We start from the raw sequence: 18,164 nt of genomic DNA, 5'->3' as shown, positions 1-18,164 counted from the left end.
TGGTTTATTTCTTGCTAAAAACATTTAAAGAATATCAGTACTCTGCTGAGTTCCATGTCCTCTTTCCACTTATGCTGATGAACAGAGTATCCTGTTTCTTCCTAAGGCAGGGAAAAATCTTGGGAACTTTCTTTGAAGATTTACCTCACTATTTTACTTAGTCATTCTTCAGCCAGGATTTCTAGTTACGTGTCACTGACTGCAGAGATAATAAGAGTAATTCAATATTGTCAGCCTTGGTTTTTCTATATCTTTTAGTGCTAGGCAATAAACAGAGAATCACAGCATGGTTTTGGAGCAGTAATGTTATTTATGAACTTAAAGCTAGAAGAGATCCACTAGAATGAAAGCAGGCCAGAAACCTTGCTACTTAACCCAGCATTAGAGTATTACTCTCACATTCTTGACAGAGAATCAGCTTTCTACAGGAGGGAGTAAGTGCAGGACTCCTTAGAGAAGATAAGTTCACATATCCAGTTATTAACACCAGTAGGTTAACCACCACTGAGAGGCAGAAAGCAAGAAGAGGAAGCATGAGGCATATCAGATAACAAGTAAACATAGCTTTGCATATAAATTTGTCTTGACCTTGAACTGACAGTGCTAGTACAATGTACATTGCTTTTACAATTGTTAAGCAAAGTCTGCCACATTTGCATGTGAGAAAGAACAACAGTTATAGGAAAAAGCCCAGGCAAACTGTGCTAAAATACACAGTGCACTGTTGACACAGAACCAGTCTGTGGGTGTGATAGAAGGAAGTTTTATCTTGGTGGGAACATGTTTGTTAGCTCTGAGGTTCATATACCTACGAACCTCAAAGCTTATGTGTTCATATCTCTCCTGGCATAGGAATTAGCCAAGAATTGTATTCATTTTATAGGCAAGGGGCACAGATGTTGCGAGTGACATGTCCCAGGTAAGATATGGCATAGCAGAAATTTGAATTGAGGTCATAGTTCAAGCTATGAGGCCCAAGCAGAAGACGTTATTTCTTCCCTGATCTGAACATGCCTGTCTCCTTCCATATGTGGCAGATTCCCCATTCCTGGGCCAAATTTTAATTTTAATTCACTTCGGATAAACACTTTGGGTTTTTTTTCCCCAGTTTAGTTCTGTGGGTAAGCAAAAATTCCTCTTGCTGAGGATAAGTGATAAGCCATGAACATAGAGACAGACAAGAAGATCTAAAGAAGCAACTGCAAATGCCATGCTGTGTTTGCAAGGAGGAGACCTCAGTCTCTGCACTGAGGAAGATAGCTACAGATACTGATACTACAGCAGTAAGGACAAAAGTCCAGAGACAGTAAATCAAAATGGATAGGAGTGACAGAGGAAGCTGAAAGGAGATTTCCAATTTATGGGAAATGCAATATTCCTGTAACATTCAACTCAAGCCACATAGTAACAAAAACATCTTAGAAATCTTCAGTGAACCAGAAAATGACAGAACAGTTTATTCTGGAAATGAAAAAACACAGTGATTCCAAACACAGCTTGTTATCCCAACCTGCAGCTGGTTAAGCAAATTAAGATCAGAAAGCTAAGGAAAAGTAAAGACTTTAGAGGTGTGACTAGTGGAGTCAGCTATAGGAAGGGTTGTGGGTGGGAGCATTGCTGTAGCTCTTGCCACTGGTGCCTCTAGCTTTGTGGAGCTTACATGATGCAATAGTGGACCCTGCTCTGCCCATGCTGGCATTGGAAGCATGCCTGGAAGTCTTTCAGGTGGTACCAATTTTATGCAGTCTTCCATCTTTAACACAACATCCACATGCATGCGCTAAATGAAAGGAGGCTTAACTTCAGTTTTATATTGTCACTGTCAGTTACCTACTTGAGTGACCTCTGTGCATTTTTTTTTTTGGAAGCTCAGTTAATTCTACACCTACGCTGTATTTCAGCTCTATTTAGAGACAGCATAAGCTTGTTTCAGTTTCCTAAACGTATTAATCACTGTTTCTATGGATATTGTTGCTGCATGGACTCAGAACAGATTGAGGTGGGAAAGGCAGCCACAGAATGCTTCAGCCAAACCCATGGGATATCTTGGCTATTGGGATCTTTTCTCTTTAATTCCAATGTAATGTGTAAAATCCTGCTTCCTTCCATTGCCTGTGTTGCACCTTTCCTGTCTGTTCCTGATGGGCAGCAACTAGAACAGAACAACATAAGACAGCTATCATGGCATGGAATTCTATTTCATTTAAAAATGAACTAAGCATCTGTAAATCACTTAAAATAAGAAGACTTACTGAGGAGCTATTAATATTAAAAACACAAATGTAACCTTATGAGATAATAGCTAAATTTCAGAAGTTTTAGAAGGAAAATGTAGTCTTAATTTGTAAAGCTCTGGTAGGGAAAAACTTGGAATACTGAAATAATTCCAGGACCACATAGCACAGCTTCAAACTACAACAAAATGAATGTTAATCTTGATGTGTTCACATCTCAGTGGTTTGAATTAAACAAATAAACCATGAGGAGCCTCCAAGTCATTTTTATTAGCCATGAAAAAGTAAATTTTTAAAATGAGGATTTAAGAAGGGGGAGAGGGTGGAAGAAAAAAAAAACAAACTGATTTTTCTCAAGAAACAGTTCTGTGAGCTATGTAGGAAGCCTTTGGAAGTCCATGCCAAAAATATTACTTGCCCTAAGGAGCTGCAGCTGTTCTGTAAATGAGAACATTCCTTCAGGTACCAGTTGAGGCTGTGTTCTGTGTAATTTTGACATGAACTGGTAGAAGAGGGGAGAAGTCAGGACAAGTTTCAAAATTGTTCCTTTCCCGCAGTATACGAAATGTAGAAAACTTACCTTTGGATCTTAAGCAATGTGAGAATGTTCATTTCCACATGCTGTTGTTCAGAGCAATGACGATTAAATCGGTGAATGGAAGATTTAAGAAAGCCATGTGCAAATGTTTATACTGGAAAAAGCTGAACTTACTAATTCAGGCCCCTCACATTTTTTTTTTTCTGCCTTGCAGGAACCAATTGTACAGACACGGAGTTATTGACTGATATCCAGCCTGCAGCACAGAGAACTTTAAAAGGTGAAGTATGCAACACCTCTGCTTGCAAAATGCTGGAATCCTTTTCCCAAAAGGAGATATCTTGAGTGAAGCCATAAGAAAGTTTAAAATAGTTTCACTGAAAAATTACCAAAAACAAATCCAGAGAAAACATACCAACTTAAATCTTTCTGAGTCTACTGATTGCTTGCAGAGTTTGAGATGGGTTGTCTTGAGAAGTAAGTACCTCTGCTGAATAAATACAAGCTGATAATTGATTTGGGACCATGTGAGGAACCCTTCTCTAAGTATTCAGCTGTGTGTAGCCTCATACTCTTCCAAGAAAACAGACCTGTTGTGCTTATGGAACATCATTAAACAGCCCATTCACCTTTGAAGATGTGTGCAGCAGTTAACTGCAGACTGTTGTGGGGTTTTAATAGTTCTGGAGCATACAGGCCATGTAGAAGCAGTATTCCATAGGGCATTGTTGCCTGGTGTCCTGTGTAGACAGATTTAGGATATTAACAATTGCCAGGTGTGAGATTCAGTTTTAAAGCCCATCACTGGACTTCTCTCCCCAGGGATGTGGGGATTTTTTACACTAAAGAGACAGTAGGCATCTGCTTTTTATTACTGCCTCAAGTTCTGCTGCCATGAGGAAGCATGTCTCCAGGGACTGATCATAGAATCATAGAATGGTTAGGGTGAGAAAGGATCTTAAGATCACCTAGTCCCACCCTTCCCCTCTTTCCTCCTGCCATGGGTAGGGATCTAGATCTTTTTTTCAGTGTGGGCAAGAACCACTGACTACTGCAGTGCAGTATGTGCAGACTTTCGGAAGCAGGGCTTGGAGGAGGCCACATGGGAGAAAATAAGTGGATACAGGTGAGAAAAAGGATGATGATCTTCCATCCTCTGTTTTCAGAGGACTCTTGCCAAAACTCTTGCAGCAGTTTAGGTGTGCCTTGAGTAGGTCCCATTGTGCAGCATGTCCCAAACAGTGCATACTTTCCAAATTATAATGGACTTTGACACCTAGTGAGCTAAAATGTCTGCTGTGACCCTTGGCTAGAAGAGACCCTGAAAAGCAGTAGAGTGGTTTGTGCCAGGGGTATTGGTGCAGAGCATGTCAGAGTAGTGATGTGGATTCATTGCTTTCTCAAAGAAGGTGACATTGCCCCACGTTATTACCTGAAAAGAACATTATGAGGTGTTTCTGGATGTTTCATCTGGATTTATTATATTTTAAAAAGCTCAGTGATATGAATGCAAGTAATGACAAATGAAACACTGTATATGATTATGCACCTTGTATACTGAATTAGAATGACTCGAAGATTAGAAATAAGCTGTTGAAGTGCTCTCTTACAAGATCTCCCATGGCTTCAAGCTTCTCTGTGAAGGCAAAACATCTGTAGGAAGGGAAGGAATTCCACAGTGCACAAAGGTTTGGAACAGATGTTCTGTTAGCCCACATGAGAATAGATACGACACTCCTTTGTGGGGTCGCTCTTCTGCACCACTTCATAGTCACAGGTTTTTTTATTGAAAATGACTCTACAGTTCTCTCTGTCAAAACCGGTAGGAGTCAGAAAGCTGTCATTGGCAAAGAGAAACCAAATGTTAGCTTGAGAGCAAGAAACAGTTCAGTGGTTCAATGATGATAGCTGAAACTAATCTCTGTAACTATGCCTAAGAACAGTTAGCTACTTTTAAAGCCCCCACAACTACAGCTTCTAGGACCTCAAACGATACCTTGCTGCAGTGTGCTGTGCAGATGTAGCAGTATGCTCAGCACTAGCACAGGGATTTCTAGCACACTACTCTACAGACCAATACAGACCAACATAAGCATGGCTTTGGCATGTTTTATCTCTTTTCCGTTACTTTTTCATTATTGACAGTTTTCTTAGAATGTGGTAGCTGTTTCCTGAGAGATTGTCACCTGAGCAAAGGTGATAATCATAATCAAGGAATTTTGGCCCTTAGAGAAGGTAGTCTGAGAGGAGGATATAGGAGACAGATTGTCTCTCTTGAGTCAGCATATTAACTGGAGAAAGCACCTCTGGAAAGGGTCATAATAAGGATTATCATAAGCCCTCTAGAGAAGCTTCACTGGAGTCCCTTGTGGAACTAATTCCTTCCTACCCCAACTTTACCTGCTAAGGAAAGACTTAACTGCAGTGTAAGAGAAGCTCACCAGTTCCTACAAATTAAAGGCAACCAAGTTGTTGTGTCTGGAAGGACCTGTGTCCACTCCCAGTCAGCAGAAAGTGAGGTAAGCACAGCCAAGGATAAAAATGATCAAAAGCTGTATATGGCTTGCCCTAGCTCTCCTACATGGATGAGGAAAGGCCCTTTTGTGCCCTTAGAAACACATTTACCCCCAGCAAATTGAAAGCTGTGCTTTTCCTACAGGCAATGATGCTACCAAGTTCAAACTTACAGGGAGCAACAACGTATTTCTGTTTTGCTGCAGCGGCATCTGAGGCAGTTTTCTGTCCTTGCAATCTCTCCGTAGGGGTACAGTTTTCCATCCAGGACACAGCCTGCATGAGACAGCAGGAAAAAAAAAATGTTCTTTAAGCCTCCACATAAAGGCTGAAAAGTTGAAAATTATTTCAAGTTTTCTGAAAATGTTTTTTCTTGGCAACTCTAAAGTTCCCTAGGCCATTATCTGGACTATTTTGACAGCACGAACTTATTTCTTCCTCACTTGTTAGAGACTGTTTCAGTGTGACAGACCTGGGGTGAAAGTGAGCAACCAAACAGCCAGATCCCCCACCGGGCACCAGACTATTCAGGACTACTTTCAGCTCCTGCATCAGCATCATGTGCTGGAATAGCCATAGCAACCTACCGTCAGTAGCGATAATGTTGCTGCAGTTATACACAGTCCAGGGGAAGACTTTGGTTTTTCCTACTTTTGGCAACTTGGTGCTGCAACCAATACATGTCTTTCTAACATCACCTGCATCCCTTCTATTTTGAGGCCTTCCTGGCAGCTCCACATAAAGCCAAGCTTCCACAGGACAATCAAGTGAGAGAATCTTACCTTTAGTGGTTTCCTCTGGCTTGTATATTTTAGAAAAACAGTATGCATCACCCAGTGTCACTGTGATGCCCATTGCAACAAGGAAAGCCAAAAAGCTTTTCTGTAAAAAAAAAAAACACAAAGCCCATAGCATGAATTTAATTTTGCTTTGATTATCATAGAATAGTTAGGGTTGGAAAGGACCTTAAGATCATCTAGTTCCAACCCCCTTGTCATGGCCACGGACATCTTACACTAAACCATGTCACCCAAGGCTCTGTCCAACCTGACCTTGAATACTGCCAGTGATGGAGCTGTCACAACTTCCCCAGGCAACCCATTCTAGTGCCTCACCACTCCCACAGTGAAGAACTTCTTCCTTATATCTAACCTGAATTTCCCTTGTTTAAGTTTAAACTCATTACCCATTGTCCTATCACTACAGTTCCTGATGAAGAGTCCCTCTCCAGTATTATTGTAGGCCCCGTTCAGATACTGGAAGGCTGCTATCTCTATTTTCAAAAGTTAAGTCACTGAACATGAATCAAAAATTAGAAATAACATCATGTGTACATGGAAATACTGGAAAAGGGCACTCCAGATATTTTACTGCTTTGGTGGCTTTTTCTTTAGGTGGAAAAAAAGCCCACCAAAATCATACAACAGAAATGTGTCAGCAGTGTCTGACACCAGCTGAAGTCCAGTCTCTAGAAATCACAAAATGCTATAGTAGTATTATACACTTGAAAGCTCTGTCAGACTCTTGTTGTTTTATTTATTGCCTTTGAGTCAAATACATTTATCCAGTAAATCACTGTGAACATCTTATTTCTCCACTTGGGTACAGCAATTGCTCCAGATTTGCCAGTGAAGTGGAGATCACAGACCTAATCATATTCCAGTAAATTGTGGCTGTGCAGATAAGAGAGACACAAATGAGTGTCTTACTGCAAAATTCCGGAGCTGTACATTCTGCTTAGCAGCCCATGAGCCATCTTGTCAAACCATGCACACACAGGTTTGGATATGTCACAGTACAACCTTCCTTTTGTCTAGTGGAGGCAACAGCTAAACATCTGTAAGAGCTCTTCAAAGATATCCATTGGGACCTGCTGAACAACCAAGACTTTTCTGGAAAAGCCTGAATAACTTTGTAATGATGATTATACAGGGATAGAGAGACTGGAGACTGGAGGAAACACAAGATTATTTTGATTGGTTGCTCAGGCTGGATAACTTCAGGCAAAAGTTTAAGAATGGACAGAGACTGAGAAACGATGGAGGAAGTTCCTCTATTTTCTTGATAGCAGTTGCAGATTAACATTAAAGGATTGTAAAATTAGTAGATTTTTCCAAACTACTGTCCTGAACTCCAGAGGCTGTTGCTACTTAAAACTGGGGTTTAAAATAGCAATAAGAGTCTTTGGTTTTAGGTAGCTCAGCTGTCTACTTTGGGTTACTTGAATCGTGAATGTCAAAAGACACTGAAAAACCCTGAACTTTAGGCAGGTGGTGAGCAAGGGAAATCTCTTCTGTCTGCTGTGAAAACAAAATGATATTTTAATCTTTGATGTGCTGCTTTCTTACAGGGCTGTGGGACATTCATGGTGTAATGAAAAGAGAAGAAGGGTCTGTGGAGTGGTCTGGAAAGGATGTAATGCTTAATTTCCACAGCAGTTCTGTGATTTGGAGTTCCTGAGGGTTTGGGGTAGAATATAGCTAGCTGCTGTGCTGAGCATCATAGTCTGGGTGAGAGAAGTTAAGAAGAAAGACTGAAATGCTTAAACTGTGGTATTCTGTAGTGCCTGACCAGAGGAAAATTGTCTAAGCAACTCCTGTTCATGAAGTTGTAGGATGAAACATTGCAGCTGGCTTCTGATGAGGCTCCATGTGCACTTGGCGTGGATCTGCCAGGCCATCTGTGCTGTGCAGATATCTGGAGATCTGTGAGCTCGGAGAATCATGGCTTTCCACAGAGGGTCACAACATCTTTCCCTGGTGGTGTTCAAGGCCAGGTTGGACAGATCCTTGGGTGGTATGGTTTAGTGTGAGATGTCCCTGCCATGTTGGAGGAGTTAGAACTAGGTGATCTTACTGTCCTTTCCAATCCAACTATTCTGTGATTCTACATGTATGTAGAGGGTATCAAATAGGTAAGAAAGCACTGGCAGAAACAGTAACCTTCATCAGAAATTACAGAGATTAGTGTTATACTGATGCCAAGAGCTCTTAGTTAAACATCAGAGTTGTGTTGCCCTGGGTGGTCTGTGAGCAAAGCATTTCAAGGAGCTTTTTTTTTCTTGTTTGCTCTCTTAAATAGGGGGTGCCACCAGCCATCTTGCAGAACAGAATCCTCCAAATGGGGTTTAATGTCCTTTGAAAGTGGATGGATTAATGTGGAATGAGCTACCAAACTATTTTGCTCAATTAAGTCTTATCTGAGTATAGACAAGCCCTCAGAAAATCTTAGGCAGAGAAAAAAGTAGTTGATAATTTCTCCCTTTATTCATGAATCTACATATATTACTGAAACTACTGTCTCTTCTGTAAAACTTCTGCTATTCCTGAGATTCGCATCAAAGTTAGTAACTGATGTCTGAAACTTTGGGGATTACATGAGCATAAATTAGAGGAAAACTAGGCCATAGGACTTTGACTATGTATTTAACATTACCTAACTGTTGATTCAGATTCTGCAAACACATTTGGAGGTTTGAAGAGCTGAATAGGACACAACTTGATAGAACAAAACAGAAATGCAGACAAATAACTGTGTATTACACTTTTCATTGTAAAAGGGCTATATTTTAAAATGTATTTCACATCTGTAGGTTTTAAAAGCATGGTCCTGAATGTTTACCAACTTCTGAATATTTTCACAAACATTTCTGAGCAAAGGATAACAGCATGTGAAAGACCAAGCAATGTATGTGCAGTTTCTTGCAAAGAATTAGAAAACAAAGAACAAAATTCACAAAGGTGCCTTACTTTGCATCTTGCAGTTAACAGAATATATCCATGTTTAAAAATTTATAGCTACATGATTCTCTTAGATATCCTTCTTTTGCAGTTTTAAAGCAAATAGCTATCTCTATCCTCATTTAAAAAACATAAATCTAAACCTTTGACTTACCATTGTGGAATTCTTGGCTTCCAAAGAGCTCCAAGTCTCCAGAAGACCTCTGAAAGTGCTTTATGTGGAATCTGAGAGCAAATATTTTATGGTGCCTTTATATTGAGCAATTCAAGTTTAGGGGAAAAAAGCTTACTCAACTCGAATGCAGTAATGTTGACATTTCTGAAGAAATCACTGAAATTTTGCCATCTGGCAGTAAGAAAATGTTTGATTCTGTAGAGCACTGACCTGGGTAAAAGGTTGAACCTGGTACTTTGTATTCCTTGGAAGCATTATGATTAGAATAAATGCATTTTTGATGAAATACAGTAATTGATAGGTAGGCTGTTGGTAATATTGTACGGTTACCTGATTTGTAGTTGTGGCAGGCATGCATGCTGACCATTTCTGCTATTGGTGGGCTGGAATATCTTTAAAGTAGGGAACTAGATATCAATAGCTTAGGGAGCTTTTGCCAGATCTTTGCATATTCTTGTTTAATGCTGCTGTGTGCACTGTAAGATAACCAAAGGTACTTGGCCATTACCAGTATTAAAACTTCTCAACATTCAAATCTTAGCCAAAGATAAATCACACTAAACATTTATCTTCTCAACTAAAATAAAGCATTCCTCTCACATAAAGAGCCTGTAGCTTCTCCTGTGGGACTGTTCAGGCTTTGACCTGAGTAACTGTGATAAAGTATATGATCAATTTTACATAGAATCATAGAATACAAGGTTGGAAGGGACCTCAGGGATCATTTGATCCAACTTTTCTTGGCAAAAGCACAATTTAGACAAGATGTCCCAGCATCCTGTCCCACTGAATCTTAAAAGTATCCAACACTGGGGGAATCCACCACTTTGCTGGGGAGATTATCCCAGTGGTTGACTGTTCTCATTTTGAAAAATTATCCTCTCATATCCAGCCAGAATCTCCTCAGGAATAATTTGTGCCCATCACCCCTCATCTTCGCTATGTGACTCCTTCTAAAAAGGGGGTGTCTATCTTCTTTGTAGCCACCCTTTTAAATACTGGAACGTGGTGATGAGGTCCCCCCTGAGCCTTCTTTTCTTTAGGCTGAACAAATCCAGTTCTCTCAGCCTTTCCTCATAGGGCAGGCTTTCCAGGCTTTTGATCATCTTTTTGTCCCTTTTCTGGACCCTTTCTAGCCTGTCCACAATTTTTTTTGTATAGCAGAGACCAAAACTGAACACAGTATTCTATGTGCGGCCTGACAAGTGTCAAGTAAAGTGGGATATTTATCTCTGCTGGTGATGTCTTTGTAACCTAGCATCCTGTTGGCTTTTTTAGCTGCAGCAGCACATTCTTCACTCACATTGAGCTTGTGCACCAGGACCTCCAGGTTTCTTTCCACAGTGCTTCTCCCCAGCCAGGTAGATCCCAGCCTGTGCTGCATTCTTGGATTGTTTTCTCAGGTGCAAGACCTTACACTGATCAATTGGCATCTCTCAGGGGTATTAGGACCAGTACTGCTTAATATATTCATTGATGACACAGACAGTGGGATTGAGTGTGTTGTCAGCAAATCTGCAGTGGCACAAAGCTGAGTGGTGCAGTTGACAACCCTGAGGGACAGGATACCATCCAGAAGGATTTGGACAAGCCTGAGATGCAGTCCCATGCAAACCTTATGAGGGTTCAACAAGGCCAAGTCCAAGGGCCACTGTTAATATAGATGTTATATTTTATAATTGTAAAAAATCATTTTTCCTACAAAATAAAATTTAAAAAAAACTTTAAACCATAAAATAAGTCACCACAATTTATTTCACCACCAAGATGACCAGACTTAGTCATTATTTGTCACATTAAACATTGTTTGCAAACTCTAGTAAAGCTAATTCCCTCCTAGCTAAACTGCTAGAGAGGTTCATTTTAACTGCAACGAAAGGTTTTTGCACCGGCTTAGATAAACTAATTTAAATTCCTTGCTGTTAAGGAACTCTGGAGTATCGGCAGGAGTTGAGAATAATGTTCTTGGAGAGAAACACCATATTATAATCTGCTAGACTAGATTTGCCACTGTTGTGGTCACAAGAGATCTGTAGTTCCATTGTCTCCAGTAGAGCCACTCCCTGTTCTCAAGTGTGCACTTGGCTCTGCTGGATCTAACTTGGAATGTAAGTTCACAGCCATGTTTTCTATGTTGCTTTATCAACTATGATATATCACTTGATACGAGAAATTTAGTTTCTTGACCTATTTACAATAGTGGGAGGGTAGCACTATTTCACTAGTCTCATGAGTTTCAAGTTTCAAAGTTTTGTTAAAGACTGAAGTAAAAACCCATGGGACTGTGATTCAGGATCTTGGTTTATATTTTCATTGTGATGCTGACTTAATGCATGGTTTTGGGTGGCTCCCTTAGGTGTGTCAGAGATTTCCAGTTTCAGAGCTTATTATCTGACTGCAGAACCCAAAAGTCAACTTCCTCAATATGAGGAAGAACTTCTTTATGCTGAGGGTGCCAGGGCACTGAAACAGGCTGCCCAGGGGGGTTGTGGAATCTCTCTCTCTGGAGACATTCAAAACCCACTCTGACATGCTCCTGTACCATCTGCTCTAGGTGGCCCTACTTTGGCAGGGGATTTGACCAGATGATTTCCAGAGGTCCCTTCCAACCCTAATGATTTTGTCATTCTGTGATTCCCCCTTCTCACACACTAGGCATTTCTAACCCATAGCAAGGCAGCACCAGGGTAATAGCTGTCCTCCAAGACTGTGATTTTACCATGACAAATGAACTTTTGCAATCAAAGAAGGAACAAACCCATGCAGAGGAAACCATGAGCCAATGAAGTAATGCATGTCCAAGTCCAGATTCCTTTAGAGGATAGCAGTTCTTTTTTCCAGATTTTTTTCCTCCCTTAAGATTCCTAGTTACCTGAATTATCAGCCTGTTTTTTCTGGTTGCACAACTTACTGTAGTAAGTCATTTGACTGGGTATATGGCAGTGAGGCCTTTTAGGTGATGTGGGTAATCATAATCTGCTTACTCCTGACACACACCTTAAAATTAATTATTTTAAAGGAAAGCTGATTTTGAATTCCTTGAAATTAATAAATACACTGGTAATCAAATTGCACTACCAATGCAATGGTACAAGCTCAGGAGTGTTGCGTCCAGACTAGAAGGAAATGCAGCAGGAGGGCCAGGAGACTTCCATGGGTGGATAAGGAGTTGCTGAGGAAACTTAGAGGGAAAATAAAGAAGCTTATAAAAGATGTGAGCAAGGACAGGTGGCCTGGAAAGAGTACATGAATATTGTCTGGGAAACTAAGGATCAGGTTAGGAAAGCTAAGGACCAGTTAGAAGTAAATCTGACTTGGGACGTGAAAGATAACAGGAAGGGATACTATAGGTACAATTTCGAATAAAAGACAGGCTTGGGACAATGTGGGCTATCTCTGGAAGCTGTCAGGAGAACTGGCTACCCTGGATTTGGAGAAGGTTGGGGTTCTTAATGACTTCTTTGCTTCAGTTTTTACTGGCAAATGCCCTGACCACACCATCCAAGTCTTGGAAGGCAAATGCAGGGACTGTGAGAATGAAGATCTTGGGCCCACTGTAGGAGAGGATCTGGTTCAAGACCATCTTAAGAACCTGAACGTGCACAAGTCCATGGGACCTGATGAAATCCATTCGCAGTTCCTGAAGGAACTGGTGAATAAAGTTGCTAAGCCATTGTCCATCATATTTGAAAAATCATGGAGGTCCTGACGACTGGAAAAGGGGAAATATAACCCCCATTTGCAAGAAGGGGAAAATGGATGACCCAGGGAACTACAGACCAGTCAGTCTCACGCCTGTGCCTGGCAAAATCTTGGTCCAGATTCTCTTGGAAGGCATGCTAGGGCACATAAAAAACAGCAAGGTGCTTGGTGACAGCTGCCATGGCTTCTCTAAGGGGAAATCCTGCCTGACCAATTTGGTGGCCTTCTATGATGGGGCTACAGAACTGATGGACGGGGTAAAACAGTTGACGTCATCTACCTGGACTTGTGCAAAGCATTTGACACTGTCCCACATGCCATCCTTGTCTCTAAATTGGAGAGACACCAATGTGATAGGTGGACCACTCAGTGGATAAAGAACTGCCTGGATGGTCGCATGCAAAGAGTTGTGGTCAGTGGCTCAATGTCCAGTTGGAGACCAGTCATGAGTGGTGTCCCTCAGGAATCGGTGTTGGTACCAATCTTGTTTGACATCTTTGTCGGTGACATGGACAGTGGGATTGAGTGCACCCTCAGCAAGTTTGCCGATGACATCAAGCTGTGTGGATGATACACTGGAGGGAAGGAATGCCATCCAGAGGGTCCTTGACATGCTTGTGAGGTGGGCTGCTGCCAACCTTATGAAGTTTAACCATGCCAAGTGCAAGGTCCTACAGCTGGGTAGGAGCAATCCCAGGCACAGCTACAGGTTGGGCAGAGAAGAGATTCAGAGCAGCCCTGCAGAGGAAGACTTGGGGATGTTGGTCGATGAGGAAATGAACATGAGCCGGCTTCAGTGTGCACTCACAGCCCAGAAAGCCAACCGTATCCTGGGTCGCATCAAAAGGAGTGTGACCAGCAGGTTGAAGGAGGTGATCCTGCCCCTCTACTCTGCTCTCGTGAGACCTCACTTAGAGCACTGTGTGCAGTTCTGGTGTCCTCAACATAAAAAGGACATGGAACTGTTGGAACAAGTCCAGAGGAGGGCCACGAGGATGATCAGGAGACTGGAGCACCTCCCATATGAAGATAGGCTGAGAAAGTTGGGGCTGTTCAGCCTGGAGAAGAGAAGGCTGCGTGGAGACCTCATAGCAGCCTTCCAGTATCTGAAGGGGCTATAAGGATGCTGGGGAGGAAATCTTCATTAGGAACTGTAGCGACAGGATAAGGCCTAATGGGTTAAAACTTAAACAGGAGAAGTTTAGATTGGATATAAGGGAGAAATTCTTTACTGTGAGGGTGGTGAGGCACTGGAATGGGTTGGCCAAGGAAGTTGTGAATGCTCCATCCCTGGCAGTGTTCAAGGCCAGTTTAGATGAAGCCTTGGGTGATATGGTTTAGTGTGAGGTGTCCCTGCCCATGGCAGGGGGGTGGTTGGAACTTGATGATCTTAGGGTCCTTTCCAACCCTAACTATTCTATGATTAAGCAGCAGTGAATCCCAGGTAGGAGTGGAAAGAAATCTGGAGGCTTCAGGCTCCTGTGCTGGTCCAGTGACTGCAAGACCTTGTTTATTTCTAGCTACAGGCACTCCTTTCTATGCTGTGTGCCAGAGACTGAGGCATCTTCAAACCCTGACTTCACTCATCAGCCCCAACTCCTTTTGGAGGGTTTACATAAAGCAGGTGTGGGAACTGTCTTGGAGCTAGGGAGTTCTGGTAATCGTAGGGCTTGGACAACCATATCTCTCTGTACCTGTACCAAGCCATACAATACAATCTTTGCATAAGAACAAGGAGTGGCAGGAAAAATTAAGAACAATGCAAAAACTATATTGGGGTTCTCTCTTGTGTGACACAGAAGCTTATCTTCTAATTAAAACTTGACTTTTTCTTTTGTTTGCATTCTGTTCTAAAGTTGTTTACTTTCTGTGAGTTATTTTGAAAGCTGGCTGTGGTATTCTTTTTTCATTTTTTACCTGGTAAATATTTGTGAGTTTAACCAAGTGCTGTATCTGCTTAAGCTTTTGTTAGCACTTCCATTGTAAGGAAACAGAAAGCAGTACTGCCAAGTTTTTACCCACAGGAAAAGGAAAATTACCCAGGCTAGCTATATGCCATATCATTACCCAGATTATCAAGAAGAGCGAATTATATGTAAATTTATATTGAATGTCATGTCAAGACTCTAAATCTTTGTCCAGTCTAAACTGTAATTTCCTCATAGGGAAATGCTTGTGGTAATTTAGTAGTTACTTCAAACAAACAGTTTAAAAAAATAAGTAGAAGGGAAAAATCACATCTCCTTAATAATCTTGTATGAATAAAGATTATTTTTTGTTATTTCGTATTCTGTGTATGTGTGTTAAAAAACATTCTGTCTTTAATAGAGTTGTATATAGCCTAGCAGTGAAAGGGTATAGCAGACACAATACCTCAGTTAAAGCTGGCCATGCTGTTTATAGGGATATTTTCTGGACAAAACAATCTACTAGGTCTGAGAGTAGCCAGGATCCATTCCAAATGAGTATGTTTGCTTTCAGCTCTACAGAACTTGTGAAGAAACAGAAAACTGTGATCACACATAACAGGAATGCAATATTGGCCTCCAAATTACTTTCAAGGTTGCATCGTCTTACCTTTAGTCTTCTACAGCTATTCTGTGTGGTGCTACAGGCCTTTGGAAATTATTGTGGATACCTCCTGGGAACCAGGTCCATGAGAAGGAATAGGCGTCAGCCTATGCCTGAGTGTAAATACTGGATTTTCTCTTTTGCTTTGCAATTTCTTCTTGTGCTGATATTCATACATGTTTTTTTTGTGCGCATCTTGTGTTGGCTTTGAGGCTAATACAACCTAGGCTTAAAATGGTGGATTAAGGAAGCCTAGTGTGCTCTTCAGCTTGGATAACACCAACTGTTTGTAGTATCCCTCCCACCAATTTTTGTCTCCATTCCATGCCTTGGCTTCACAGGAAGGAAGCTTAGGGATTGAAGCCAGGAGAAAGTCTCTGAGGTTGCTATAGCACAGAATCCCTAACTATTTCAAGATCAGCCCCACTATTCCATCCAAACTCAGCTAATTTCATTGCTACATTGAGGAGACAAGCTACAAACACGTATTTATGTCTGCATCCCCAACTCAGTTGGGAAATCCCAGAACCAGATGTAATTTCAGGCATATCCCCAATGCCAACTCTGTATGTAAGCAAGTTTTTATACCAGAGCAACAAATGTTCATCAGTATTGTCTCCAGGCTTAAGTGTTGGCTTATCAGAACTAACCAGAGGATTGCTAGTCTGGCCACAGTCTGGGGTAGTAAATTTTCAGACAGGGCTAACAAGCAATTTCAGGATGGAAAGTGTCTTTTTCCACCATGGAGCAACATTGCAGGAAAGACACTGAAGTAGGACCAGGAAGAAATCCGTAAAGGTGTGTTTCCTTTTGGACCACGCCTGCATAACTACCACATCCCATTATGCTGTGCTACATCTGCATAACTACCACATCCCATTATGCTGTGCTAGTTCTTCTCCACAAAGTGCAGGGCAGAAGAGAACAGCAATGCAGTATGTGCTATGTTTCTCAAGCGTGCCTTGTGTACATTTTCTTCAAACCCTTTGTGTCCTGTACTGTGGCCCACCTCTGCAACCCACACCCACAGGGGTCTTCTAGTAACATGACTGCCTGACTCCCACTTAAACACTTTCACTGCAGCCTGAGACCCACCAAAAGACCTGTCTCATTTTCACTGCTGTGAATGTACGGAGTTCAGCAGCTGCATGGGACTGGCATAATGCCAAGGAACACCTGCCTGCTGTAACTTCTGTCCTTGTAGCCATGCAGGAAAGAACTTGTCCTCTGGACTGACTCCAGAAGCACTCTGCCCTGCTCTGGAGAGGTCTTAGAGAATCTGAGCTGCACAGACATAGATCTCATGGCCACATACAAGTAGAAAGTGATGCCACAGAGCCAAGGCATGCCTGTAAGCATGGATATCAGAGAGCTCAGCTCTATGCAGTCTTACATGTTCTGGTTCTTAATATATAAGTTAGTCCCAGGTGACATGTGATTTTTGATATCTTTACATCACATATTCATTTGGAATGTTCTAAGTGGAAGAGCAAGTGATTTTTCTGTTACTATCTTCCCTCTATCCTTTAAAAGGAACCTGTCTAAATTCTTCTCTGTCTTTTGGTTTGGTTTTGTTTTTAATGGAAACTAGTTTGAGACCTCCAGACCTGAAGCTGCCTGATGGTAAGACCCTACATTTTGCAGCATCAGTACACATAGAACATATAGGCCTCACATTTTGTAATGCACAGAGTTCTGTGCCAGTAGAACTTTGCTTTATCAATAGACTGTTGGATTTTATTTCACATTTTGGTGAATATGGAAAGTAACCAAAGGAATTTTTTTCTGGTTTTTGGAATGTCATAGAGAAGGAACAATCACAAAACACTAGAAGTCTTGAGGAATAATTTTAGATTAATCCCATCTGTGTGGTTTTTAACAATCTTACTCAAGACATTGTTGTGAAACTAGCCTGGGCTAATCTTTTTCTACTTTTATTTAGTTAGTTTCTCCTTTAATATCACTATATGAAAATTATTTAAATTCTACTGAGGTTGAACGTCTGAGCCAGTTCACTAATGGTATCTTGTTATAGAATCACAGAAAACCAGAAATGAAAGGAATATGACACTATTTGCTTTTAGAAGCTGCTATGTCCTTAATCTAGCAATATCCTTCAAGTATCTGGATGTAGCCATTAAAATCAATATATGAGAACTTGGAGAGCTTAGGCATTTTTTCTTATTTGAGAATTCAAAAAAGTAAATCACAAAGTACTTTGCTCCTCACAATGTCTTCTGTGGTATCAGTGCAATCAAGTGCAATAAATAAACTCTGTGGGCTAATATCAAGGGCTGATCTAAATGGAATATTTCCAATTAATTATTTATTTGCCAGCTGGAAGAACCAGATTATTTTAATTTCATTTCTGGCTAATTATCTTGTAATGAAGAACACACAAAGGACAGTAGTATGATAAGGTTTTTTAATCCATTGGGAAAAACAATGATTTAATGAGAAGTGGAAGTTAAAGCACATAGTAGAGTGTTTGATCTCTAAAGACGGGGGGATAATTAGCTGTGAATCCCAGTTTAGCTATTTGCACTATATATTTACTTGTCTTAAATTGATACAGGGTTTTTTCCTAGCAAAACCTGAGATTTTGGTGTGGGTTTATCGAGACCACTGCGCCCCCTGCCGCCCTGTCCGTGAGCACGCCGTGCTGGGCGGGTCACGTGACGGCTCTCAGC

The 18,164-nt window shown here is 41.2% G+C and overlaps 1 protein-coding gene across 1 annotated transcript; it reads right to left on the bottom strand.

Annotated features, from left to right (window-relative positions):
• Window positions 1-4,266: 4,266 nt before the first annotated feature.
• On the bottom strand, window positions 4,267-9,239 carry LOC101877142 (beta-microseminoprotein-like). The gene is made up of 4 exons (XM_031053361.2): window positions 9,181-9,239; window positions 6,069-6,168; window positions 5,460-5,562; window positions 4,267-4,609 (listed from the first exon to the last, which is right to left on the bottom strand). Exons 1-4 carry the CDS (start codon window positions 9,181-9,183, stop codon window positions 4,480-4,482), a joined length of 336 nt encoding a protein of 111 aa, XP_030909221.2. The 5' UTR covers window positions 9,184-9,239; the 3' UTR covers window positions 4,267-4,479.
• Window positions 9,240-18,164: the final 8,925 nt, after the last annotated feature.

This window comes from Melopsittacus undulatus, chromosome 4 (assembly GCF_012275295.1).
Source record: "Melopsittacus undulatus isolate bMelUnd1 chromosome 4, bMelUnd1.mat.Z, whole genome shotgun sequence".
In the NCBI taxonomy this organism is placed as follows: Eukaryota; Metazoa; Chordata; class Aves; order Psittaciformes; family Psittaculidae; genus Melopsittacus; species Melopsittacus undulatus.
This window is presented reverse-complemented; position numbering and strand designations above follow the sequence as displayed.